The sequence below is a fragment of the Mustela nigripes genome, chromosome 5, assembly GCF_022355385.1.
Source record: "Mustela nigripes isolate SB6536 chromosome 5, MUSNIG.SB6536, whole genome shotgun sequence".
Taxonomy (NCBI): domain Eukaryota; kingdom Metazoa; phylum Chordata; class Mammalia; order Carnivora; family Mustelidae; genus Mustela; species Mustela nigripes.
The window spans coordinates 23,123,861-23,150,412 of NC_081561.1; the positions used below are offsets into that span (position 1 = coordinate 23,123,861).

Consider the following 26,552-nt stretch of genomic DNA (forward strand, 5'->3'; position numbering starts at 1 on the left):
GGGAGCCAGGCACGCTTCCCCCGTGTTCTTCACAGCCCGCTCTGCGAGACAGCAGTGGTCTTCGCCACGGACTCGGGGTGCAGAGAGGGGTCTATGAGGTGGGGGTCGGGGGCAGTGGGCAGAAGTCACGAACACAAATCCCCACCCGTGGGCTACCCAGCCCAGCAGTGGGAAGACGGGGGACGGCAGAGACAATACTGAACCTTGATGGAGATGAATCCAACGATCAGGGGCAGGAACACCACCTCCTCCCCGTCCCAGCTCTGCTTGCCATTGGCTTCTATCTTGCCTTTCAGTTTCCACCTCTGCCGGCCGTACTTCATGAAAATCTGCAGAAAACCACACCTCAGTTCCCACGGCCCTCGCCCCCCTCCCCCACCCCAGCACCAAGATAAATAAGCAGGGAAATAAGGCAGCTGCCCTTCTCCCTCCTCCTCCGGCCACCCCCCTCTGCTGGGTTCTTCCCAATTTCCTGGGGCCTGGGGGGTGGAGCAGGTAGGGGGCAGAGAGGAGGCTTTCAAGGGCGGGGGGGAAGGTCTGTTCCCCTCCAAGAGGGCATGGAGGGCCTCCTGTAGTAAAGGGTCATCACACTGTGTCCTTCCGCGTCACCGCGGTCATCATGGCCAGTTCATTCCCCCCATAAGTCTATGACGACAGTCACTGAACTCCCCAGCTCGGTGATAGGGAGGAGAAACCATCAGCTAAATCAGCTAAACCTACTTAGCAGCCAGAAGCAAGAAGTAAGACCCCTCCTCCTGGATGAAGACGACGGAGCGAGACAGTCCCGAGAGAGGGCCTCCCGCTCTCCTAGCTCCGACAGGAAGATCCCCCTCTCCTGCCCTCCCCAAGGATGATCATGGTGGGTTTTGGAGGCAACAGTTAGATGAAATAATTAGGGGAAGTTCCCTTCTGAAGGGGGAAAAGATGAAAGGCTTTTATACTTTCTGGAGTATATCTTTATAAAGAAAGGTCTAGACACTAGCTTCTTCATCCCACGATATTTAAAAGCACTCGGGATCTGGGATGGCTCTTGCAGCGGGAGAAAAGAGAGCTATCATTGGGACACCAGGGAAAAGACGAGACCGATTGTATAAAGGCATAACAAGCAGCCGTAGCTAAGGGCCATCGCTGAGTTGGCCGCATGGACAACTGCACAGTGCTGACAGGACAGCGTGTCCTTCTGTTTTTAGGAAAATCATTTCGGGTGAAAGGTCTCCATGTCTGGGCATCAGTCTAGAATGTTTCAGCCAAATAACAACAATCATCGCAGTAGTAATAACACCAGTGCGGCAAAATGGTAGAAATTGCTATCTGGGTGAAGACTACATGAGGGTCTCCATCTCCAAATTTTCTCACTGGCTTAATTTTTTTTTTCAAAATAAACGTAAAAGAAAAAAAAAGGGGGGGGGAATTTAAGAAGCAAAATAATGACCACCTGACTCTTGTCCCTCAAATCCTCGATTCCAACCCGCAGACCGACAGGACACTTACCTCATACTGATCTCCAGGACAGAGGCGGGCAAAACCAGCCAGACCTGTAAAGCAAGCATTGGGATATGGGGCGCAGAACAGATCTCCCCTCTTCGCAAACCCACACTAGCACAGTTAAAAAAACCCGGAGTGTCAGGACTTTGCGAAAGCTCATGCAATAGCTTCGGGGGAGCACCAGAGGGCCCTGCGACGCTGGGAATTCCATCTAGCCCAGCCCGGGAGAACATTCCTGATTGGATCCATCAAAGACGCTGCTTTCCGGGGCAAAGAAGGCTGGTGGACCGGGCTAGAACTCTGTGTGTATCCTTGGTCAGCTGAGGGTCCACCCGCGTTTCAGGATCAGAGAATGAGGGCCACAAAGATACGTGCCTTTATTTACCCAAAATGCTCTCATGAACATAAACAGCTCTCTTGTTTTTCTTTCTGTCCCAAGATTCGTGATTTCTGATAAGTGTCTCTCATTTGGGCGAAGAGACCCCGTACCCTTGCCTCTCTCCAATTCACTCATTCCCGTGTTTTCCTTTTCCTATTTATCCGGCATAATGATGCCCCCATCTAGCGTATTATGAAACCACTTGAAATGGGTTACCGTCTACACAAAGCCAGTGATTCAGAAAACAAAAGCCAACCAACCAAAGGACAACAACCCAGACTCCCCGCGTGGAGATGGGGCTTCCCTCCGATGGTACCATCGCACCACTGGCTCGTCCTTGCCAGTCTGAGATGCAGCCCCTTATTGGCTGTGCCAGCAAGAACACAGCACGTCACAGCAGTGCCGTGCGACGACCCAAGGACTCTGGGTTTCATCAGTCGTTTTTTTTCTTTCTGTAGATATTTATGGAGACTCCATGTATGGGAGGGTCTGTGTCCTGGGGTAACGATCTGGATACCCAGAAAACAGAACAAAATGCAGTTTGGGGGATGAAACAGACAAGGACAAGAGACAGCAGAGCAGTTAACGCTGAAGCAGATTTCTTTTTTCTCTACCAGCAAGTACCCTCCAGATATGAACTCCACTTTCTTCCCCTCTCAAAGGAGGGGAGCCGTGTCCACCTCACAGGACTGTTTGTAAAGACAATGGACGGCAATGACTGTGAAGACAATACACAGTAACGATTATATATTGGGCAGCGGGATAATACTACTCATCGAGCATGTGCTAGATACAGTTCACTTAGAAGAGGTCATCAGTATGAAAAGACAGCAAATGATACACATCAGAGAGGGGAACAGCAATGAAGAGACAGTAAAAGGAGGTCTTTTTTTTTTTTCCTATATTCTGAATTTTTGTAACAACGTGTTACTTATATAATTAAACAAGAAATTCTATCTCCTTTAACATAGGGTCGTTAAATGGAGGAAGGTGGCATGTGAACGGAAGAGTATCCCCACTGGCGCACGAAGAAGGCACAGGGGAGAGGATATGGGTGGGTGGAGTGAGTGGCCTGTATTTACTCAGCAGTATTTCCGGAGTGCCTACTGTGTGTCAAGCACGAGTAAGGCTGTCGGGAGGAAGGTCCGCACATCGGACGTACACGGCAAATGGAAGGGACTATACTTGTTAACAGAAGCTCATCAGTAATCCTGGCTTTGGTTCTGTGCCAATCACAAAGCAAAGTCCTTTACCCGAATAGGGAGACGAAGACAACACTGTCATCAAGGAATGAGACAAATTGAATAAAAATGGGCAAACTCTCTAGTACTTTCTTGCTAATTAAAAAAATATATATACAATAAAGAATTCCAGTTAAGAATTCAGTACAAATGTTTATATACACCAGAATATTACTCAGCCATAAAAAAGGATGCGATCTTGCCACTTGTGAGAACATGGATGGAGCGAGAGACTATAATGCTATGTGAAATAAGCCAGGCTGAGAAAGACAAATACCGCATGATTTCATTTATATGTGGAATCTAAAAACCAAAACAAGTAAACAAAAAGCAGAAGCAGACCCATAGATAACAGAGGACAAGCTGATGGTTGTCAGAGGGAAGGCAGTGGAGGGTTGGGCCAAATGGGTGAAGGGGAGTGGGATGTACAGACTTCCAGTTACAGAGTAAATAAGTCATGGGAATGAAGAGTCCATCATTGGGAACACAGTCGATGGCATTGTCATAGTGTGGTACAGGGGCAGATGGGAGCTACTCACACCCAGCAGAGCACAGCATATAAACCTGTCAAATCACTATGCTGTATGCCTAAAGCTAATGTGACATTGTGTGTCGACCACTCTTCAAGTAAAAAATTTCAGTACAGGTGTTTAGATATCTTTAATAAGATAATGTTTATAAAGTAATATTAAGTTAAAAAAAAAGCAAAAAGGCAAAATATAAAAGCTATGTAGAGGATGACCTCCGCTACATAAAAACGTATCCTTAGGAAAAAATTCTAGAAAAATATATCAAAGTGATAAAAATAATTATCTCTGATAAGATGGGATTGTGAAGCAAGTTACAGTTTTGACATTATATAGTGATTTTTATGGGGCTTTTTAAAGTATCATGCATTTATTTTATAAGAGAAAAGACAAAAGATCATGTATGTTGGCTGACAAACAGCATATATGCAGAGGAAAGCTTATTTGGGTATTCACGACAATTTTTACAAAGTTTAGCACTGGTGGGGTGACTATATTATGAATTTAACATTTTTGGTCTACTTGCCTGTATTTTAAAAAATGAGAAGGTACCATTTAAAAATTTTTAAATAGACTCGAGAAGAACAGTCCCTCCCTTTTGATAGAGGTGGCCAGAGAGGAAATAGCGGGTACAAGACCAGCCCTGGGACTCATGTTCCTTCACACGCAGGATGTCCGTTCGACCCACGGATCCCTTGGTGGTTCAGTCTCAAGAGGCCATTTATGACCTTTCAGTTCTTGGTTGTTTTTTTTTTTTTTTAATTTTTTTTTATTTGTTTATTTGACAGACAGAGATTACAAGTAGACAGAGAGGCAGGCAGAGAGAGAGAGAGGGAGGGAAGCAGGCTCCCTGCTGAGCAGAGAGCCGGATGCGGGACTCGATCCCAGGACTCTGGGATCATGACCTGAGCCGAAGGCAGCGGCTTAACCCACTGAGCCACCCAGGCGCCCCTTCTTGGTTGTTTTTATAGTAGGTTAAACATGCTTTTACCCATGGAAAGATAATGTGGATGGTATGACACCAGGCATTTTGCCTTCTGTGTGAGACGGGAATGGAGGGTTCTGCTTTCTGCCCATCTCAAGGACACTCAGGGTTAAAAGATCATAGACGAGGTCCAGGGAGGCTTAAGAAAGCACCTGCTGTTACCACCATCTGTCAGTAGATGGCAGCACCTCACCAGCTGGTTCTGCCTCCCCACCACTTTGGAGCCAGTTCCGCGAACGGGCCTGACAACTAGAACACAAGAAGCCACTTGAACAGATTTCCTAAAATATGAGCGGAACTTAAAAAGTCAATGTTCACTAATTATTTTCTGGAGGATTTAATTTTTTTAATACATCAGAAAAAAAGCACAATTGATGGGTTTCCACAAATAGGAACTGGTGAGACACGCCAATTCTAAGACCCAAAATGCCCTTTAAAATTTCTGCAGAGGGACGCCTGGGTGGCTAAGTTGGTTGAGCATCCAACTCTGTCTGGTTTCTGCTCAGGTCATGATCTCAGGGTCCTGAGATCCAGCCCCGAGTAGGGCTCAGGGCTCAGCGGGGACTCTGCTTGAGGATTCTCTCTGTCCCTCCCCCCCACTAGAACTGGGGTGTTCTCTCTTTCTCTCTCAAATAAATGAGCAAGTCTTCATAAAATAAAATAATATAAAACCTCTGCAAATAAGTTCAGGTTTTATCCTTTGCCAGTTTACCTTGCAATTACAACAGAAGCCTGGTTAAAAAAACAAACAAAACAAACAAACAAAAAAAAAAAGAAACCGACCAGGTATTCGTGTGGGTCAAGGTATGTATGGGGGAAAAATGCTTTCAAGGGTTTCCACCCCCCCTTTCAAAATGACCAGAAATTTCATATCTGAGTTTATCCAAATGAGAGAAAGGTACTTGGTAGTGATGGGTTTCGAGCTTATAAGCCCAGGTTATTGAAGCAAAACCTGTTGAAATTGTTCGTAGCAGTATCACCCACGGTGCTGATTACTGGCTTAAGGTTGCAAACCAGCACCAGCCAGGCCAAAGCAGGTCTGGGGCTCTGCTTCCTCAGGTTCTAGCGGCTTGTGTAAGCCAATCACCACGCTGCTTGCAGAATTGAAACCCACGGTGGGGCAATTCCAGTTGCAGCTTGATGTCTTGTGGGGCAATTCCAGTTGCAGCTTGATGTCTTTCAAACCTGGCCAGTGGCCTGCTGGGATTTTCACCGCTGGGGGAAGATTCATGTTTTCTCAGCAGTTTTGTGATTCCTATTGCACTGTCTGGAGAGCTTTCATTATGGTCACTCTGTAGACCATCGTGGGGGTGAGCATCTGGCGGGGGTGGGGGGGGGCTTTTGTTTCTATGATCCGTCTTTCTGCACCTTTTTGCCTGTTGTACTGTAAACACCCATTACTGAGAAAACGGCTCTTCTCTGGCCTTGTTTGGAAGGCCCAGATGCTACACCTTTCCTTCCTGTGCTCAGAGACTTTTCTGCCGGAAGAATGCTCCCCATTTTTGCCAGTTCTATGAAGACCTTCCTTTCTAAAGATAGAGCAGATCACGCATGCTGACAGCATATACACACAGAAAAGGATGGCTGGGTATTCGCGATAATATTAACAGTTCCACAGCGGATGGAGAGTGATCGAGGTAAGGAAGTCACACTTTCTGCTCTAAGAAAAGGAGTCAAGCAGCTGAACAGACAGGAGTTCTGTTCCAGGCCTTCCTGATTTATTGACCAGGTATCAATAGTGCAGATTTACGAGCTCATGGGTAGTTCTTCCCTCTGTCAAGGTATGCCCTGCCCTGAAAGCTGGAGAGGCAGACACAGGCTTGGAGATACCCACTGCCTGGAACGTCACTGGAATGAAGCAAGAGCTGGGAGAGGTAGTTTTCCTTGAGAGACCACTTTTCATCTAGGTCCCGGCTAAGCAGAGTCTCCCTCGTTAGCCTGACATTCAAGGCACATTAAGATCCAGTGCCCATGGACGGCCATAGCTCTTCTTCTAGAATGGGCTCCCACCTGGCCCGTCCACCAGCCATTTGTCAACATGTTTTCCCCTCTTTGGTGAACACCATCCCATTGCTATTCACCTGCCCAGAACAGTCCCTCTCGCTGTAAATCAAATGTTAGAGTGGGGAGTTCCTCCTGCCTTCTTGCTTCCCTCCCTCAAGATAGGTGAGTGGCGCCCTTCTCCTCGTCCCTGCCCTGCTGGAGGCTGCGGAGACAAGCCAGCCACCCCACTGGTCCAAGGGGTCATTCGTTCTACCGAATTAGAATGCACTGGTTCCTACATCCATTTTTCTCCAGTGGACTGTGTGGAACTCAAAGCCAGGGGCCACTCATGGGGATGCAACCTTGTGCTGGGCCGAGAGCAGGAGCTCTGTAACCCAGCTGTTGTTTTTATCATCAACCTACCCACACCCCAGGAGGCCACACATTCACACAAAACCAAAAGGGTTGTTTTCTTTGTGTTGGGTGTGGCAGAAAGGGAAGTGTGGAAGGGTGTGGTGGGAGGAAGTTGGGTTACCAGGTCTGACAATATTATGAGATCTCCTCCGGGGACATTAGTCTGCCCGTTGGGGGGTGGTTATGTTCTACCAGAAGGAATCACAGATAAGAAAGTAGCTGATTGCGAAGATGTAGATTTCTTGGCAGCCTGAGGAGGCTTCTCTTTACTGAGAGAGAGGAAGATTTCCACGGAGGCGTTCCCTCTGACAGGCTTCCTGGTTGTCATTTCTGAGTTTTCATGTTAGATTAGGGAAGTGCAAAGGGAGAGTAATGTGTAATGAAAAAGGACAGTATCTTTCAGGCCTAGAGTCCCCTTGGGGGAAACCAAGGGCCTAGATGGAAACGAGGGAAGCAGACCAGGCAGGAGAGCGGGAACAGGGAAAGGCAGAGATGGAAGAGCTCAGCAAATGGGAGGTTCTGTCACCAGGACAACCCTTTAGGACACAGGGCTGTGATAGAGCTGGTGCCCAGGTCCCTCAGGGATGGCGGGCCCCCAGCACCATTGTCTCCCTGACCACCATGCTGCCTGTGGGCTGGACTGGAGATGACCTTCCTACAGAAGAGACCATGCTTTGAGCAACAGTTTCTAGTTTGGCTCTTTGAACCTCCTTCCTTATAGGAGATTGAGCCTGGGAATGTTCTAGAAGCCAGAGCCCTGGAATTCAGTCTCAAGTTTGACTCCAACTTGCTATGTGACTTCTGGGACAAGTCATTTAACACCCAGGGGGAAATGATCACCCCGCCAAAAACGAGTGCACTGGATAACAGAAACCAGGGAAATCTGGTCCTCCCTGTTTTCACCACCAGAAGATGTGTGTGACCTGAGTCTCTCTCAGCTGTGAGACCCATCGGGCTGCATGGATGGTGCCAAGTGTCGGTGGACACAAGAGGAACGTGCTTTCTGCTAAACACTGATTAAAGGCAGTTATTTTCCAGAACCATCCCGCTAATGAAATCATCCTGACTTGCTGGGTCCGCAACAGAGCCTGAGTGGTTTTGTAACCTGCAGCTCAGGTGAGGACCCAACACGAAGACAGTAAAGGAGAAAATGATAAACGGAGAACTTCCGTGGGACCCAATTCACACTCAGGTCTGCTCTAGGGAAGAATGCAGCCCCTGGGGAAGCTGAAGGCCAAGGTCATTGTTATTCCAGAAGTAACTCCTTCAGAGTGGCTCTCACATTCTCATGGGGGTGCCCAGCGCTTGACAGAAACAGCGCCCTGCTGACTCATTTGAAAAATAGAAAACGAAGCTCTCCTGTTGAGCACTTAAAAAAAAAAAAAAGTGCCCCTTATCTATTCCCTTAATTGCAAAAAGTCATGGAGAGGGTGATTAAGTCTCCATTAGCAACAACCCAGGGATCAAGGTGCTGCAGGAACGTGAGGACCAGAGCGCCTGCGCCCCAGCCCTCTTTACCACAGTTAATGGGCCCAAACTCAAGACAAAGGGGGCTGTGGCTGATCGGAGAGCCCTGCCCGCAACACTGGGCCACGCTCCGTTTCCCAGCCCTGGTGGGCCTTCTTTGTTCCAAACACGCCACGGTAAAGAGATCAACAACCAATCTACACGTCAGAGCTTTCCAGAGCAAACGCCGGAAACACACTGGGCAAAGGAAGAAAACGCAGTCCTCTGTGGGTTTTACACTAAAAATAAATACCCTTCAGTAATGGGTGGGTAGTTTGCAGAAAACACGAGCAGGAAGGAACAACTGAAACACCACAAAGAAGCCAAAAGACAAAGGGAGAACGTGGGATATTCTGTACAGCAGCAGTTTCAACGGTAGGAGGAAAACGGGAAGGGTCTGCTTAGATGAAAGGAAGCCCAAGAGACACCCCATGACCAAGCATGACACACGGACCTTATTTGGATCCCAGCGTGAACAAACTAATTGTACAAAGCATTTCTGAGGCAGCTGGGGAAACTGGGTAATGGAGTGGATTAATAACAGAGCTGTATTCATTTTACTAACATGCGATAATATTGTTGTGGTTATTTATGTAAGAAGTCCCTGTTCTTTAAGGGATTTTAAATACACCCAGGCAGACTCACATATCTGGGTTATATATCATCAAATGGAAAAACAGATGAAGTCAATGTGGCAAAAATCCTACTAATTATTCAGTCTAGGTGATATGGGGTTCATTGTTAACATTCTCTTCGCTTCTGTGTACGCTTGAGGCTGTGCCATAATAAAGATTTAAGGGTGTAGGCAAGTCTCGGACTAGAAGGTTCTAGAACATCAACACATTCACAAATGGGGAGGGCTGAGCATGGGTGGCTTTGCAAGAAAAATAAAAATAGTGAGTGCCCTCAAACTCCAGGGAGCTCTGTCTGTGGAGATGGTGCCTCACTGTCTGAAGGGGCGGGGGAGACACAGGGTACCTTTCATCTTGATGGAGAACTCCCCCAGTAGATTCTCCAGCTCTGCTTCGATGGTGCACATATTCTGTGACGAGAACAGAAAGCTGGCATCAGCGCAAGACTTTGGTCACCAACAGCTCAAAGCCCGTGACATTCGAGCAGCCAACAGACAACTAAGGCTGGAGGTCTTGAACACCAGGGGGCACTGACCTGTTTGCAGGGAGCTACCCCAGCCCCAGACCAAATGTCCCCTCCCACCCCGGGTCTACGCCAGCCTTCTGGTGTACTGGAAATTCAGAGCACAAAGGAACCAATTCACTTATTTCCATGCACAGTGATGAGGAATGGGATGTTAGATAAGAAAAAAAGCAGTCTGGGGGCACCTGGGTGGCTCAGTCGGTAAAGCATCTGCCTTCAGCTCAGATCATGATCCCGGGTCCTGGGACTGAGCCCCACGTCAGGCTCTCTGCTCAGTGGGAAGCTTGCTTCTTCCTCTCCCTCTGCCTTTCCCCCACTGCTTGTGATCTCGCTCTCTCAAAGAACTAAATAAAAATCCCCCCCCCCCCCAAAAAAAAAGGAAGAAGGAAAGTAGTCTTCTCCTAAAGGGAGAAGATCAAGGTTCTTAAGTCTCTGACCCTGGGATCTCCTACAGCAGAAGACTTGCTGTGTTGCATTCAGAGGTTACATCAATGAGCTCATCAAATTGTATGATAAATCGATGAATCCAGAACATGATACTCTGCAAGAGGTGGTCTGGATTCTACAAAATGGTAATGCGGGGGAAAAGTTCCAGACAAAAGGGGCTAAGGAGGCATAAAAACCAAATGCCACCTGTTACCTTCCATTAGATCCTGACAATTAGCAGGACAAGGCACTAGAACAGCTCTCAAGGACATGACCAGACCAAAGAGCGGGCGTCTGAAAACGCACAGGCTATCCAGTAACTCCCTCAGCTGGCTAATTGTCTTAGCTGTGGGGATGGCCTGTGTTTGTCCCCGGGAAACACAGGCGACCACTGTGGGTTCTGGGCTCAAATACTTATGGGGTCAAGTGTCGCGACGTCCATTACTTACTGTCAAATGATTCAGCGAAAACATAAGGATGAATGAAAAATGGAGCAGAGGGGAGAGAAGCGAAGGAAACACGGCAAGACGTTCCCGGGGTAAAGGTCGACGGTGTTGATGCTAGTCCCCACTTTCCTGTGGGTGCAAAGTCGCCACAGGGCTGTCCCCTACCGAGTGAGTGCGGCTGGGTTCCTGCGGCAAGACGAGGGTGCCCCCCAAAATGACTCCTGGGCCTGACCACAGTCCCCCGCTCGTTCTGCTGCTGAGGGACCCCGAAGGCAGAAAGGGGGACACTATCTAAGAGTGTGGCTAGACCTGCCACTACCCCAGCCCGCCCTACTTCCTCCTGATCTTAGGACCTACACGGAGCAATCGCAGCTCGAGATCAAAAAAGGAAAAGGGCGGTCAGCGGTCAGCGGCTCTCCCCAGTGGGGCCCTTGGGCAGCTCAGCAGGCTTCAGCTTTGGAAGCCGCCTTGACCTTGGCTGTCCCCACCCCCGAGAGTGGGGGTGGGGTGGCACCTGCTGTCTTCTCCCTCAGCAGCCGGCCTCCAGGGTGGGGCCCTGCCCCCAGGGGTGGCCACGCCCACGAACCCTCCCCGGGAGCCCTGACAGGGAGTGGTCCTGCTTGCATTCTGGGAGCTGAGGACTTCAGGGTTGCTGAGTGAGGTGACAGCGTCCTGTTCCTGTTTGTGCCTCCGTCCTTTCAGAAGATCGCTCTCCCACACTGGTGTGCGGATGGGGTGCAAATGTTGGGGCGCCTGGGTGGCTCAGTGGCTTAAGCCTCTGTCTTCTGCTCGGGTCATGATCTCAGGGTCCCCGCATCGGGCTCTCTGCTCAGCTGGAAGCCTGCTTCCCCCTCTCTCTCTGCCTACTTGTGATCTGTCTGTCAAATAAATAAATAAAATCTTTAAAAAAAAAATAAAAGAGAGAGAGAATGGCACTTTGCCCTTGTGAGCTCTTGGTGCCTCGGATCGCTTAGCATACGCTGGGGAAACTTCCTGAAGTCTGAGCTCTGCGCTGCCTGAAACAAAGTCTCAGTATCGTGAACCCCTTCTCTTAGAGCCCTGCACGGCTCGGGGAAGGAACACAGGACACTTTCCCCAAATGCCTGTGATGTCAGCGTGCCAGGCAGGGTTGCCACAGGTGACTTCCAGAAAACCTGGGGCGGGGGCTGGGGGGGGGGCACTGGTACAGCCAGTGAGGACTTCTGCGGTCTGGAGGCTCTTCTGTGGCACCCAGGCAGCTGGGGATGAGTCCTGGCTCAGCCCCCCGAGGCTCTCACCCAAAACATTCTCTCTGTGTTCAAATCCCAGACCCGCTGGGTCACGAAGATAAAAAACCAGCCATGTCAGGCAGGACGCTACGGAACTCTGACTCCTCTCTCCTCGAAGGCACCATTCCTCTGGCTGAAACAGTCCTCTACATCTCCAGACGTGGGAGCGAAGTCAGACGCCACGTGCTGGCACCTGAGCAAGGATGGGTATTTCGGAAACGAGCCCACGAATGTTCTAGAACGGGCAGCGTCTCCGGGCTGTGGGTCAGGTACTGCTCCTGGAGTCCAAGGGCCCGTTTTAAGTGCTCTTTGATTCCTGAGCCATGCACAAATGAGGTCTCACGAACCGGGGTGCTTCTAACCCAGAGTCTCGACCCCGGGGCCCATAAACTTGGATGCGGGAAGAGAAAGTCCCCGTGATTTCACAACCTCTACGTGAAATGCATGGCGTGGAAGTGTAGAAAGATAGGAAGGGAGCCCCAGTGAGGCGGGCCTGCGGCTCCGACTGATGGAAATCACCTGCGTGCTCACGCCAGCCGGGAACAGTCGTTCAAACTCTGTGCTGCTTTAAAATTTCATAACTTCCAATAACTTGTGGCAATGTTAGAGCTGATGATTTAATTTTGATGCGCTAATAATAACGTGGCATAAACAAAACAGTACTGCATCAAAATTATTTTGCTTTCAAGGTATTTTGATAACTGGACTGCTAATACTGAAGTAACTATTTCAGTATCATGGGTTTCCTTTGAGTTCCTGGATTCCACGTGTTGTATTTTATGTGTCTAACAAGCATTCATCTGAAAGGGCAACATAGGTGAAGAAGCCGTGTTTCTGGACTACAGAAAGAGACAAACAGTTCAGACCAGAGGCGCTCCCAGAGTGACCGTACAAGGCAACCCACAGGGTCCCTCCTGAGGCTGGGACAGGGGCTCAGCGCTGGGAACCGCCTGGCAGACCCTCATGAGCCCCCAGGAGGCTGATGACTTCATTCATGAAATTCGATCTCTGAGCAGACCAGGGGATAGTGAGCCCTGCTGCTTGAATAATTCAGTCTTTCATCAAGGACACTTGGTATCAGGTGACCCCAGGAGGAGGGAAGGGCTCCCTGTGTCAGATTCAGGGGCCTCAGAGGCAGAAGCCAAGCGAGGCCCACTTCTCCTGCCAAGGGAGGCCCACTTCTGCTCGTGGCTCTTTGTCTTGTCTCCTTCAAGAAGGAAAGGGACTTCCTTACGATAAAATCATCACAGGCAGGGGCGTTGGTGATACCTAGCTTTCCGCGCAGCTATCTTAACCGCTGGGGCCGTTCCACTTCCAGGAATAAAGCCAGATTAGCCTGGACGTTAGAAAATTCTGGCGTGTACTTAGAATCTCAAAAACCAGGGCCTCGTGGCTTACTCCTGCAGCCCCTGAAATGTTAGACGGGCATCGGTAGCCTGCCTGTGCAAAGACTACAGGGCAGCAGGGAACCCGGAGGACTTTAATCAGTGAACGGCTTCGTAGCTTCTGACCTCGTGTGGGTTTTCAGGGTTGTGAGCAAGCACGTTCCAAGGCACAAGGAGATGAGTGCCCAACAGCGACGCTCAGGGACCAGGAAAGGCCAGTGAAGGCTGTGGCGTCCAGGGACGACTCTGAGCCAAAATACCAATGGAACGGCCGGACGGTCATCTTAAACGATCCCACGGACTGCCCCAGAACAGTGCGGGAGAGGCAAACAGTAGGACATCTCCCTAGGGCAGAATGACCTTGCCGGGCAGTCCCCGGCCACCCGCCCCGCTGGCCGGCACCTACCTCCGTGTACTCCCTGTGGCTGCGGCCGATCTCCGACAGGCTCTCCCGGGCAGCTCTGCTGGTCGGCGAGGCCGCGAACGCTTGCTTCATTTTGCTGGCTCCGTCCTGGAGGCGTCTCTGGATACAGTAGGCTTCGTAGAGTTCGTCCACCTGTCGGGAGTCACAGGAGGGAATACAAGGGACAGCACTGCTCAACCCCGTTCGGAAGGAGAGACCCCGGCCATCGTTCAGTCCGGAAGATGTTTAGTCTCTGACCCCCGCAAGGAGGCTCTGATAGAAGCATCATCCTCTTACTTATTTATTTATAAAGAGTTTATTCATTTATTTGGGGCACCTGGGTTACTCCATTGGTTAAGCGTCTACCTTCGGCTCATGTCATAATCTCAGGGTCCTGGGATCGAGTCCTGAATCAGGCCCCCTGCTTGGTGGGGAGACTGCTTCTCCCTCTCCCACTCCCTGGCTTGTGTTCCCTCTCACTGTCAAATAAATAAATAGATAAAAATCTTTTAAAAAACTATTTTAAAAGCTTTTTATTTATTTGAGAGAGAGCAAGAGCATAAGCAGGGGGAGGACCAGAGGCAGAGGGAGAAGCAGATAGACTCCCCTCCAAGCAGGGAGCCCCACATGGCGCTCCATCCTGGGACCCCAAGATCACGACCAGAGCGGAAAGGCAGCTGCTTAACCAACTGAGCCACCCCAGGCCCTCCCTAACCCCTGAAGCATCATCCTTTGAGCCGGAGACAAATCACCTTTGTTTTAGCCACTGGGATCCATTTTCTCTTTCAAAGCAGATTTTAACCTGAGCTTTCTTTTCAAATTCATGAAATAAAAATGAACTTAACATTGGTAGGCTGTGTAAGCCAAGTACTGGGTGATGGAGACCACAGTCTTCTACATAAGGAACAAGCATGGGAAGGATTTCCACAAGGCTCCTACCATTTTATTTTAAGAGTATTGTCACAAGGTGATATTCACACATCTACATTTAGCATTTTTTTTAAAAAGAACTTGAGTCAAGACTTTACAAAATCATCTTCAATAGGGCCTCTGCCTTTGGCTCAAGTCATGATCCTGGGGTCCTGGGATTAAGCCCCTCATCAGGCTCCCTGCTCGGCGGAGAGCCTGCTTCCCCCTGTCTTTCTTCAAGGGACAGCACTCTCCTAGCTCTTGTTCTCTCTCAAATAAATAAAATCCCCCCAAAAATCTTTTTAAAGATTTTATTTATTTGACAGAGAGAGCGATCACAAGTAGGCAGAGAGGCAGATAGAGAGAGAGGAGGAAGCAGGCTCCCCCCTGAGCAGAGAGCCTGATATGGGGTTTGATCCCAGGACCCCGAGATCATGACCTGAGCTGAAGGCAGAGGCTTAACCTGCTGAACCACCCAGGTGCCCCCCAAAAATCATTTTCAATAAAGAGCCTCAACAATAGAGAAAACAAATCTGTTAAATTATTCTTAAAATGAGATTGAAGAGGGGCACTTGGATGGCTCAGCTGGTTCAGTGTCTGCCTTTGGCTCAGATCATGATCCTGGGGTCCTGGAATTGAGTCCGAGTTGGGCTCCCTGCTTGGCGGGGATCCTGCTTCTTGCTCCCTCCCTCTCTCTCTCTGCCTTTCCCGACCGCTCATGCTTGCTCTCAAATAAATAAAATCTTTAAAAAAAAATGAGGGTGAAGCACAACGGTCAAAACTTGATCAAACACTGAACATTTCAGAACTAGACATTTCTCTGCTATACATCTACGCTTACACTTCCAAACAATAATATACTGTTTGTAAGTGACTGTGGATCGGACACATTCTATAAGCGTGATAAGCGCTTATTGTCTCAGAGACAGCAGTTCCCCATCAACCCAAGGCAGCTTTGACACCCAGGGGACATTTGGCAAAAAGCTGGAGCTGTTTTCTCCAGCATCGCAGCTGGGAGGTGTTACTGCCATCTGGTAGGGACAGAGGGCCGGGATGTCGCAAAACGTCCCTCAGGACAGGGGACAGTCTCCTACAACAAAGACCAGCTCCAAGTATCGATAGTGCTTGAGGGGAAGACACCTGGTTATTGCTGATCATATACACGTCCACGATCTTGTGCTCTCCGCCATCGTCAGCATGTGTGCCAGCTAACCACAGGAATTTGCAGGCAGATGAAAAAGACACGAACATCAGCCTTTGGCACAGGCAAAGGAAATTCGGGACTTCTGCGAGGCAGGAACCTGCCTCGGACAACTTGAATTTTTCATTTCAGGACAAACTTTATTCCCTCAGATGGCCGTAGACCAGAGGAAGGTGGAGATGAATATGATGGTTTCAGAGGTTAGAATCCCTCTTTTGTTCTGAAGGCAGGTTTTCGGGGGCTCACGACAAAGTGTCAGGAGGCCCCGTTAGAGTAGGCAGAATTTTCCACCGTTGCTGTCTCTGTCTGGAGGTCAATCATGCTCAGCTCAGAAGAGGCACATTAACAGACTAAAATTATTGTCTGGTTACAGGACTCTCTGTTGCTCTTTCCCTCAACAAGTCACTCCACTTTGCTGAGAGCAATGACCAAACTCTGGAAAGCAGCCTTTTATCTGTGGGGTCGATGGGTCTGTCTCTGATTAAGAGGCAGATGTAAGGTCTTGGGTAGTGAATCTGCTGATGAAATCTTGGGGCTGATGGCTGGCTGGGTGGCGGGGTGGGGGGCTGTCATACACGAATGCCAAGCTAAGACTCGTCTGGTGAGCTTGTTACAATGCTGATGCCCAGGCCCCCTCTCTGGGATTCTGGATTCGGTAATTTAGGGCTGGGCTGGAATCTGGAATTTTACATAAACGTTGCAGATCGTTCTCATGGGGTTGGCCTCCACAAAACCCCTAGAAACACAAGAGCGGATCCTTCTTCCAGGGCCGCCCAGACTGTTTCACCCACGGGGTACCCTGGGAAGCTGCCCCTTCTACCCTTCTCCCCACTACTGGGTTTGCTCAAGTCTGAGACTGTAATTCTCTCTACAGAAAACTGCTCATGCGGACACCGGTTTAGCCCTAAAGATGCAGTCTGTTACTTTGCATTGGAGGAGAGTTAATTCTTTGTTTTTACTTCAATGCCAACCTATCCTAGCCAAATGGAACTAGCCCGCAGGATAAAGGGTAACTCTGTACCCACTCGAGTGGGAACTGCCAGTCTGTAGGCAAGTGTTGGTCTCACCCCTATGTCAGCAGAGACTCACCAAGTCAACTGGTGGGCTTGCTCAGTTCAATACCACTTGGAAGGTGTGCTGTGCACAACAGATGACTCCCCACCTTTCGTGACCCCCAGGATGGTCCTGGCTAACGACAATGGCTAAAAGATGGAGAAATACTCTCCCACCCGAGTGCGATTTTGTTTCCTTGCTGCGCTTCAAACCAAACAAGAGTGATTTGCCAGCACCTGCCTGCCACACAGATACCTTCGAAGTAAAGTCACTGTGTTAGTCACAGAGTTTATCAGAAATGGGAGTAATTTCAGATTCACCCAGGTAGTAGATATTTTTCAAAGTGGGAACATGCAAAGGCAGCTGCATGTACGTCCGTTTCTATACATCTAACTCATCACAGAATCTTAAAACGAAAGGCTTCTGAGGATCATGTAGATTGAATGCATGTCCCTTCCCACACAGGGCGGAAAGTCAAGGTTTGCATGGGTCCGGTTCAGCCCAGAGAGGATGTGACTGGAAATGATGGCTTCTGACTCCTCGCAGAGAGATCGGCTGAGGGCTCTAGTCTCTCTGCTTGCAAGAGAGACCGACGCACGTGGTTGGATACAGGAATTACCATTGGTGGGATTTAGTGGCTCCCAAGGGGAACTATTGTCAGGTTGCCCGGGGAATGCGTGGTAGTGTCCAGAGCAAGGGGCTGAGAGTCCCAGTCCACGCGAGCCTGGCTGGACCATCCGTGAACCACCTGTAGGGTTTGGGGCTGGGTGTCAGGGGTCCTGACAAAAATGGCCCACATTGAGGCGACAGAGATGGAAGAAAATGTGCCTGGAAACCACGCCATGCGAGGAAGGACAGGAGCCGGGAGCTTGAGAATGAGTTTGGGGACATACATGGCAGCTGTTCTAAGTACTTTTAAGGGCTTCATGAAGACGTTTATGGAGTACAAGTTAACACAAGTGTGAAGTGTCTGGTCAAGTTAACGCAAGTGTGAAGTGTCTGGTACGGTGAGTTTGGTTCAATCTTGAGGAAGACTGCACAGAGCTGAGAGCCCAGCAGGAGGCTCTGTGGGAGCCACTTAAATGTTTGCTGAACTGCAGGAGAGTCAGAGCTGTGCCAGAGTGTCAGGTCCTCTCCTGCTTCTCCATCTTTCCTGCCTGTTGGAAGAATTAACTGCGACTCAGCTTAGGAGCAACTTAGGTGAGCAATTCTCCGTGGACTGGATGCCGTGCTTAGACCAAAGGTGTACGGATTAGTGACTGAGAACAGAAACCCAGCAGCCCAGACAACAGGAACTTCGTTACCTTACTAATGTGAAACTCCAGGCGTCTCATGGCTCTTTCAATCGTTTTTATTTGCTGAAATTAAAAGAAGTTGTTTGAAAAAGTACAGTCATTACCAGTTTAACTGATCTCGACTGGCACGAGTATCTTCTTCCCAATCTCATCCTCCAAATTACCAGAAAATGCTAAATATCTCCCCTTTCTGCCCATCTTGGCTATTTCAGAGAATCTCTGATAACAATTCGGAAAGCATCTTCTAAAATATCAAACGTGTATTCCGAGAGATGAACTGGAGTTAGTCATCGGAATCTTTGTGCTAAACACCGAGGGAGGCCAATCAAATGGAATTTGCTGGATTTCGGGCAAGACAGCAACATATTTTTTCATCTTGAAGATGAACTCACCCCCCTACAGTTTGGTGTCTCCGAAACCGGGGTGCATTTTGAAACTGCTGTCTATACGTGCTCAAATATAATGATAGTGGTTCATGGGTCATCTCCTCGTTGGAGTTATAAATATTGTTATTACATGCTTTAAGTTTAATTACCCTTTCAAATGTCTTAAAAAAAAATTACACCGTGATTCAGCATTAAAATGACGTGTATATGAAAAGGCACGCAAAGGGAGTGGCAGGAGCACTTGTGAGTAATTAACACAATCTACATTTAAAAGAAGGCTAGAAGAGTTTTGTCAGGAAGTACAAGATACAGATTTTAAGCGAATAGAGCAAACCATGCCAGGGTTTACCTGGAATCACTTTTTTGGCCCTTAGAGCCATAGAAAATAACGCGGTGTTTTCCCATCAGAGAGGTCTTCAATTTGATGAAACACGGTAGTCAGTTAGAGAGAACAACAGGTAAGGGCCTCCCAACACTTGGAAGTTCTTGAACTTACCAGCACGCGGAGAAACCCTACAACCAGGTGGCATTTTTATGGACATGACCTTGAAAACATTATTGGAGCTACAGATCATGGTACTTATTCAAACCCCTCATTAGAGAAAAGCATGACCTTTACTAGGCTGAGAAAAATCATCAGTTCTTGGAGATCTGATTATGCCTAAAAAGGAAATCACGGATCTCTCCGCAAACATGCCGTGTTTTGTTTTCCCCCAACACTCCCGCACAGGATGGTAACTTACCTTGTCTAGGTCATATAGCACACCCTAAAAAAAAAAAAAAAGGTGTCTGGATTAGAACATAGTTTCCTCCAAACTGCTGTTGAGGTCAACAGAGGGATTCAGTGTTCGTTTCTGCATTACTGGGGAAGAAATGATCACTCCTGTCAAGTTCTGCTGGGTTATTTGAAAGAGCAGTCAGAGTACTTGCAGGGGCTGATATTTATTTATTCTCCGTGTCTCCAGAGTTCCACTGTAATCTCTCTGCACCCAAAGCTCTCACTTGCTTTCCCCTCTCCTCTCTTACTCCCTGAGGGGCACACACATTCATGTTAACTTTTCAATAAGGAAAACAAGTTAACAGAGAACGGAGCAGGGGTCAGAGGGAAACAAACACTCGCCCTCCCCTGTAAACATACAAAAGTGGTGTTTGAGGAGCGTCCTGGAGGGCCGTGATAAGCCTTTCACAAACTGTTTTTTAAGCAAGTTCATTTCCTGTGTGCTCATAATATCACAGAATAATCGACACGCCATTCCCACGTCCCCCATCAGGAGGTGTTTTCGTTTTTGTTTTTTGTTTTTTTTTTATGGAACACCAGGTCCCAGCTGGAGCTCCTGCATCCATTCACCATTGTTCTCCAAGGAGAAACATGTGTTGCCACTGAGGATGGTCAAGGGCATTCGGAAGTGTGGAAGGCCATCCTGTAAGGAGTCACTCCCCACAGAGATGGGGTGGTTCCTACTCTAACATCATCGGGGTGTAAAATCTTTAACTTCTATAAAGCTTTTAGTCTCTAAGCCTTTGTGAAGGACACCACTGCACATCTTAGCAGGTGTCTGAAAGCAGCAGGAGGCGACAGCCATTAAGGCTTTGCCGTATCTCCTAGCACGTGGACTTTTTCTAGGCTTTCTGACACCTTGAGACATTAAGGTGTAAGATCACTTCGAACTGAACAAAATCATTTAAAATAGTACACAGGCGACCTGTAGGTGTAAAGGTCAACCAGACAAGTCCTCACAAAGCCATCAGACTAGAGGCCACCTGCCAGCTGCTGGAGCATAAGGAAACAGAACGCAACGGGCATAGGGACTCCTCCCACCTTCTCATAACAGGTGCACTTGGGTCCCCTCACCCTCGCTGATGTCACTAACCTACCCTATTTTCTTAGTAGTTCTGGGCTCCAAATTCTGTGTTAACAAAATGCTAGGAGCACCCCAACTTTTCCTGTCCTTTTATGATTTAGAGTAGGACCATGCAGTTGCTTCTGTTTAATATTTTTTTTTCCTGATTATAAAGCGTATCCACATCAACATGCTTGGAAAATACTGAGAAGTATTCAGAATAAAGCATTAAGAAGAAATTTAACCTCTTTCTCAAACACACATCAGGGAGCAGATAGTATTCTGCCCCTTGGATCTGCTTTTCTTAAAGGTTCTTGCTCGTCCCCAACCTCTTCCCCTTCCCCAGCTATACAGCCCCATCCAGTAGGAAGGAAAAAAAAAAGATTCTTAGTCCAAAAAGGGAATCCTGTGTTAACCTCCTAATGACTGGACGGTACCTACCAGGCGAGAGTTTCTTCTCATATCTTTTAGCTGAGCCGTCAGCTTGTCCAACTCTGTCTGGTGAACTTCCAGATACTCACTGCAAAAATAACAGGACACATACTCGTGAGCTCTGTGCTGGCTTTGACCTTGTCCTTCCGAAGGGGACGAGGAAGCCGGGACCTGCTCTGGGGAGGGCAGAGTCGGTGGGGGGAAGTGGCTGTGTGTTTCCTAATCTCTCGGCTTTCTGAAAGCTCCAGGAGTCATTTCTGGTACCACCCAGGTAGCCAAAAAGGACAACCCTGGTGAGGCTGGAAAGTCCGAAAAAGAAAAAGCAGTGGGGGAGGGAGTGCAGCCAAACAAGGGTGGTCCAGGCTCACAGAACTCCGTCCCCTTACATACAGCACCGGCTCTAGACTCTCCCCGCATACCAGGGAGATCTTATTCTGGGCCAACAATCTTGGGATCATAGGGCATAATACATATACAGAATACTATGTAATAAAATAACTCGGGAAGGTTTCAGAATCCTTCCTCAGCGATCACCAAGTCAGAGCTGTCTGTCCACCGCTGTTTACGTGAAACCCAACACTGTGCCGAGTTAAACACATCACTAGTTGGGATCTCCTTCAAGGTTATGGATGTGATGTAGAAACCCAACATATTTCACATATTTGAGACTCATTTAAGGCTTCCTCGATTACAGTACGAGAATAAAATACCTACTACAGCAATAGACACTTTACAATGATCTCGAAAAACTTTCCTGCACTCCGCTCCTGGCCCCCGAGGATTTTAGAAAGGAAAAACGTTGTAGGCGGCTAATAGGGTCTATGGTCTTACTCGAGGCCGTTTTTCAAGGCTCTGATGACCTCTTCCACTCTCTGAGGCTGAGGCTCTTTGGGGAGGTTGTTGTTTTTGTGTCCTAAATTGTGCATCTTCTTCAGTTTGGCCTGAGGCTTCTTGAGCGCAGAGGGATTTTCGATGAAGGAGTTACATCTATGCGGAGGAAAAGGAAATTGTGAGTTTACCCTCTGAATCATCTTGTGTTTGTGTTCGTGTCATTTGGGGAAGGTACGGGGTCCCCAGTAGCTGAACAGCTGAGCCATCATACATGTGGTTTATAGGTCAATTTGCTATGAGATTTATAAACTGCCGAAATCTGGAAGCTTGACATGGCAGAGGCTCCCCAGAGTCAGGTCAGGGACCCTGAGAGAAGATATCCTGCACCCCTGAAACCTTACAGAAAGCCAAGGACAAGTGCTTCCAAGGAAACAAAGAAGCAGAAGGGTAGAAGCCAAAGAAAAGAAGACGCTTGCTGCGCAGCTTCTGGCACAAGCGTCCACTAACCTCAACCAGGATGTGAACAAGGAGTTTCTGGATAAAGGGCCACGCCAGACGGTGTTCAAGGAAGGCTCATGTAGCCGAACCAACGGCTTTTTTAAGCTTGCTTTCTCTGGAGGGCATTATCTTTAGGTGGAACACAAAACTCAGTGTTCCTGTTAGTGGCAGGGAGCAGCCCGCAGGGGGAGACGGACACCCGACAACTTAGAGCCCAACCACAGATCTGACTGGGAGACCGCGAGGCCAGAACCTCACCGACCCACTGTCTAAGGGAAAGCCGTGACCCCGGGGTCCAGCAGGTGCCTGCCCTGTGCCTCCGAGGTGATTCTTTTCCTCTGTGTAACCGTCTGTACCAAAGGGGACATGACAGGCCAGAGCACGTAGGCCCCTGAGTGCCCAAAACCTCTGTCGCGTCAGAAAAACTGAGGCCAGGCTTATTCCATGTACCTATTTCGTGACCCATATGTTCCTGCTTGAGTTCCCCGAAGTCCTATTTTAGAGGAAGGGAGCTTCCAGAGAAACCAGAGGACTGACTTTCCCAAGCCTGTTTCTGAAGGACATCTGTTTCCCAGAGCCGCTCTGCAGAGGCTGTCTTTCCCCACCGCACAACCATACAGCAAACACAGTCTCCCAGCGTGCCTGCAGTGGGAAATGTGCGCACCAAAGGCTGGGGGCGGGGAGAGCCAGGCGCTCAAACTGCTAGCTTACCCCAAATCCTCAGCCATCTGCTTGGCAGGAGGAATCCTAGATGACAGAAAAGAAACTACAGCACCTAATGTTTGGTACGTTACATCTTCTCCATGAAAGAAATTTAAATAATCTTATAGCGTGTGAGTGTGTGTGTGTGTGTGAGAGAGAGAGAGAGAGTTTTGACAAGGCTGCACGCTCACAGATCCTCTTGAGGGCATGAGCACACATCCTTCTGGAGCCGCATCCCAGGACAGAACCACGCCCGACTTGCCTGGACCGTCTCTCCTGCAGGCCGCTGAACCCTGCGAAGGACTGGCTTCTGATGATCCCATTGGGGCCCCCTGGCGAGAAGGACTGGGATCCTACCAACATGATTTCTGGGAGTCTGGCTGGTAGTCCTGGAAGAGAGTGGAAAGATTAGGGCAAATTACAGGCAGGTCCAGACAGAAAAAACACTCCGCTTGTCAACAATGGCAAAGGTGAGGTGAGGTGAGTCATGAGACCATTGGGTCCTACAACCTGCTCTTTTCAAGCCAAAGGGTTCAGCTCTCGGGTGAAGAAAAAAAAAGGTACCCACCTCCTGAGACAGAAATAGATAGAAACTGCACACAATTATCAGTCATTTTAGGTTTAGGTTTCTTTTCAGGGATAGATATAGATCTATCTATCTATCTATCTATATTTAAGACAAAGTTCAAATACATGAACACTTTGGAATGTTTACCTCTGTTCAACAAGAAAAACAACAGCAGAAACACACAAATAGGTCAAGTCAAAGCGTCAGCCAGGTCCTGAATCACGTTCAAAACCCAGTCCAATCGCAGGGGAGAATCTGACACTGAGAAGCCAGATGGCTGAAAACACTAGGTTTCTTTAGTGATGAATTCACTTCAACGTGCCCTCCTTTTCTCTACCCCTAAGTCTCAGATAGGATCACACACTATCGTGGCCTCACGGAAGGAGGCGAGTACAGAGACCCTCCTGCAAGGGCTCCTGTCAGGTTCTGAAGATACGCACACCCGAGCACAGGGACCGAGGGCGAGGGGAAGACGCTGGGAGGCACCCACCCCGTTCTGCCCGCTTGCTTGGCTCTTGTCTCAACTCCCCACATACGACTAAGACGGACTGTCCAAACACAGCTTTGGCGGGACGCGAGTCCAAGGTCATTTCCCCCAAAGGAAGGGTCTGAGCTGTCTGGGAACTCTATGCCCCTAGGTCAGGCGCACTGGAAGCACGTGGTCTAAGCAGGGACCCTCAGCCCAGAGCCGGGGACTGTGGAGGAGCAGGCTCCCAGGGGCGGGGGAGGCAGCTACTGTCCAGGCTGAGGGCTTCCAAGGTGGGCAGACACCATACTGGCCCTTGTGAAGGCATCAACCACTGTCCTCGAAAGACCCAGCCAGGAAGCGAGCTAAGCAGCTAAGAGACACGGCCGCAGAACTTCCCGTCTATCCAGATGTGCCAGGAGATAGGATAGGATGCCAGGGTGTGAGGGAAGAGCCCCCCCCCCCCCCCCGCCCCCAGCCAGGCCTTACTCAATGCTACTCGTGGCAGCTCCGCAAAGGAGGGAGGTTGGCCTGAGTTGCTTCCCCAGAGAGAGAACGGAGGGCCCCTCCCCCAGAGGGCGGCTGGTTGTTAAGTCCCCTCATTCCCTCCCCTGCCCCCCAGAAGAACCGCTCTGGGCTCTGCAGGCATTCTTGCAATGCACAGGTGCTGAGTCACTCCCAGCCCAGCCAGCCCCGCAGGAGGCAGCCCGCTCGCTCTCTGACCTGGATGGGACTGGGATTGGTGTCCCACCCCTTCCATTCCAGCCTCGGGAGGGGCTGGGGGGGAGTTTAAGTTTCGCAGGCATTCTTTAGAATTTTCAAACTGATAAAGTGGAAGTGTGTGAGCGCAATAAAGTTCGTATCTAGTGCACCAGTGGCAGGACAAAATGCAGGACTTAATGAGGTTCTCCTAAGTGCTCTTGGCCGCTTACGAAGGGGTCTGTCCACTGCTCAGGTGCAGAAAGCATGCCTGAGCGACCTTGGTGTCTACATGCAAACTTGTCATGAACATCAAGAAGACGCTACAGTTTGTGTTATTTCTGTACTCGTGTTATAAACAAAAATGCACCATAAGGTTTAAATCTGCAAAAAAAAATATTTTCAAATAGGTGCCACGTCCAGCGTGGAGCTCAATTCAGGCTTGAACTGATGACCATGAGATCAAGACCTGAGCAGAGATCAGGAGTCGCAGGCTCAACTGACTGAGCCACCCAGGTTTTCCGAAATGTGACAAATTTTATAAGTATTGTATCTCATTCTTTAAATTACTGTTCACTCGATCTACTGTTGCATTATGGAATTCTTTGACCACAGGAAAAGAATGAATGCATTTAGAATATCTTAATGGCACAGTTATCTTGTACTTCCTAGAAATTTTTAAGCCAAAAAGATTTTTTTTCTCTTATCCATTGGCTTGGTAGTTTCCACTACGGGCCTCTGGTTCCCCTTTCCCAGGCATTCAGTTTAACTAATGCAGAGTGCCACGTGGGGATCCAGACTTTGAAAAGGCCCTCAGGTGATTCTTAGTCTCAGCAAAGAAAAGGGGGTGGGGGGACGCCTGGGTGGCTCAGTCGGCTAAGGGTCTGTCTTCAGCTCAGGTCACGATCCCAGGGTCCTGGGATCAAGCCCCGCATCAGGCTCCCGGCTCGGTGGGAGCCTGCTTCTCCCTCTCCCTCTGCCTGCCACTCTGCCTACTTGTGGACTCACTTGAGCTCTCTTTCTCAAAAAAATAAAATCTTAAAAAAAAGGGGGGGGTGATGTTGGCTGAAATTTTCGATTTTTTTTGAAACTTTGAAACTTCAGTTAAAATAATCTGCTACAATTTCTCAAATCCAACTTTTAAAAAGGACTATTCAGTTTTAAATAAGCCTCTCTTTGCAGAGTTTAACTGTCTTGTTAAATGAATTGAACAGTGAGCGAGTAAAACATATCAACCAGATGGCAGGATAATTCACCTTCTTCCTTAGTTAAGCGATAGATAAGGAAAGGTCATGAGCCTAAAACAAACCTTTGCCTAAGGTTCTCAGAATGTGAAATGCTTTGGGATGGATAAAACCCTGAGAAGCTTTTCATGATACTTAGAGGTTGAATGGATGATGGTAGGAATGAGCCTTTCTGGTCTTAGAAATGATCATTAGCGAGAAAGAATTTGGCCGAGAGCTGGTTTAGGCTGAGATCTCTATCCTGCAGGTCCATTCTCCTGGAGGCTGCCCCGCCGCCCCAGGAGAGTCATAAGACTAGTGTGTGCGGTCCCTACACATAGTCAGGCTCCCGGAGGAAGGGAGAAAGTGGGAACGGGGTAGACAGAGGAGGAGGTCTCAGGAAAGAGAGTAATCACACACGTGCCCCGTCCACACCCTTAATTCTGAAGCAGGGTTAGTTCCCCCAGTTCTTCCAGACCCAGACCCGTCTTCTAGCTCTCCCAGCTCCTTCCCACTTACAAGCTCTCCCACAGACGCTCTGTTATCACCTTTTTGGTGACTCCACTCCCACCTCGGGCCGATGAGTCAGCCAAGTCTGCAGGCTCCTTCCTGGCTTCCTAGAAATCCCACGGATGCGGTGTTCCCAGCATCCAGCCAAACTATCACCAAAACGACACGGTTGCCTTTCAAGGCTTTAAAGACTTAAAACCAGTCATTTTCTCGGGAAAATTTACATCTTAACAGTGGATGCTCCTTTGGCCTAAAAGCCTTAACTGGAAAAAAAGGACCACAGGGAACGGCAGTATCATTGTCCTTAGGGGTAGAAAGCGGTACCCAAAGTTTGG

The 26,552-nt window shown here is 48.9% G+C and overlaps 1 protein-coding gene across 7 annotated transcripts in view; it reads right to left on the reverse strand.

The window, feature by feature from the left end:
• The window catches only part of RIPOR2 (RHO family interacting cell polarization regulator 2), a 275,758-nt gene that overhangs the window by 31,502 nt on the left and 217,704 nt on the right, over positions 1–26,552 (reverse strand). For all 7 annotated transcript variants that reach the window (XM_059399570.1, XM_059399569.1, XM_059399567.1 and 4 more), the window contains 9 exons: positions 23,014–23,140; positions 21,552–21,707; positions 20,730–20,808; positions 19,191–19,214; positions 18,071–18,124; positions 13,607–13,756; positions 9,499–9,562; positions 1,492–1,535; positions 204–329 (listed from right to left, as the gene is read on the reverse strand). In XM_059399570.1, the coding sequence (XP_059255553.1) occupies positions 204–329; positions 1,492–1,535; positions 9,499–9,562; positions 13,607–13,756; positions 18,071–18,124; positions 19,191–19,214; positions 20,730–20,808; positions 21,552–21,707; positions 23,014–23,114 (798 nt within the window). In that variant the 5' untranslated portion in view covers positions 23,115–23,140. The remainder of the gene's footprint in view (positions 1–203; positions 330–1,491; positions 1,536–9,498; positions 9,563–13,606; positions 13,757–18,070; positions 18,125–19,190; positions 19,215–20,729; positions 20,809–21,551; positions 21,708–23,013; positions 23,141–26,552) is intronic.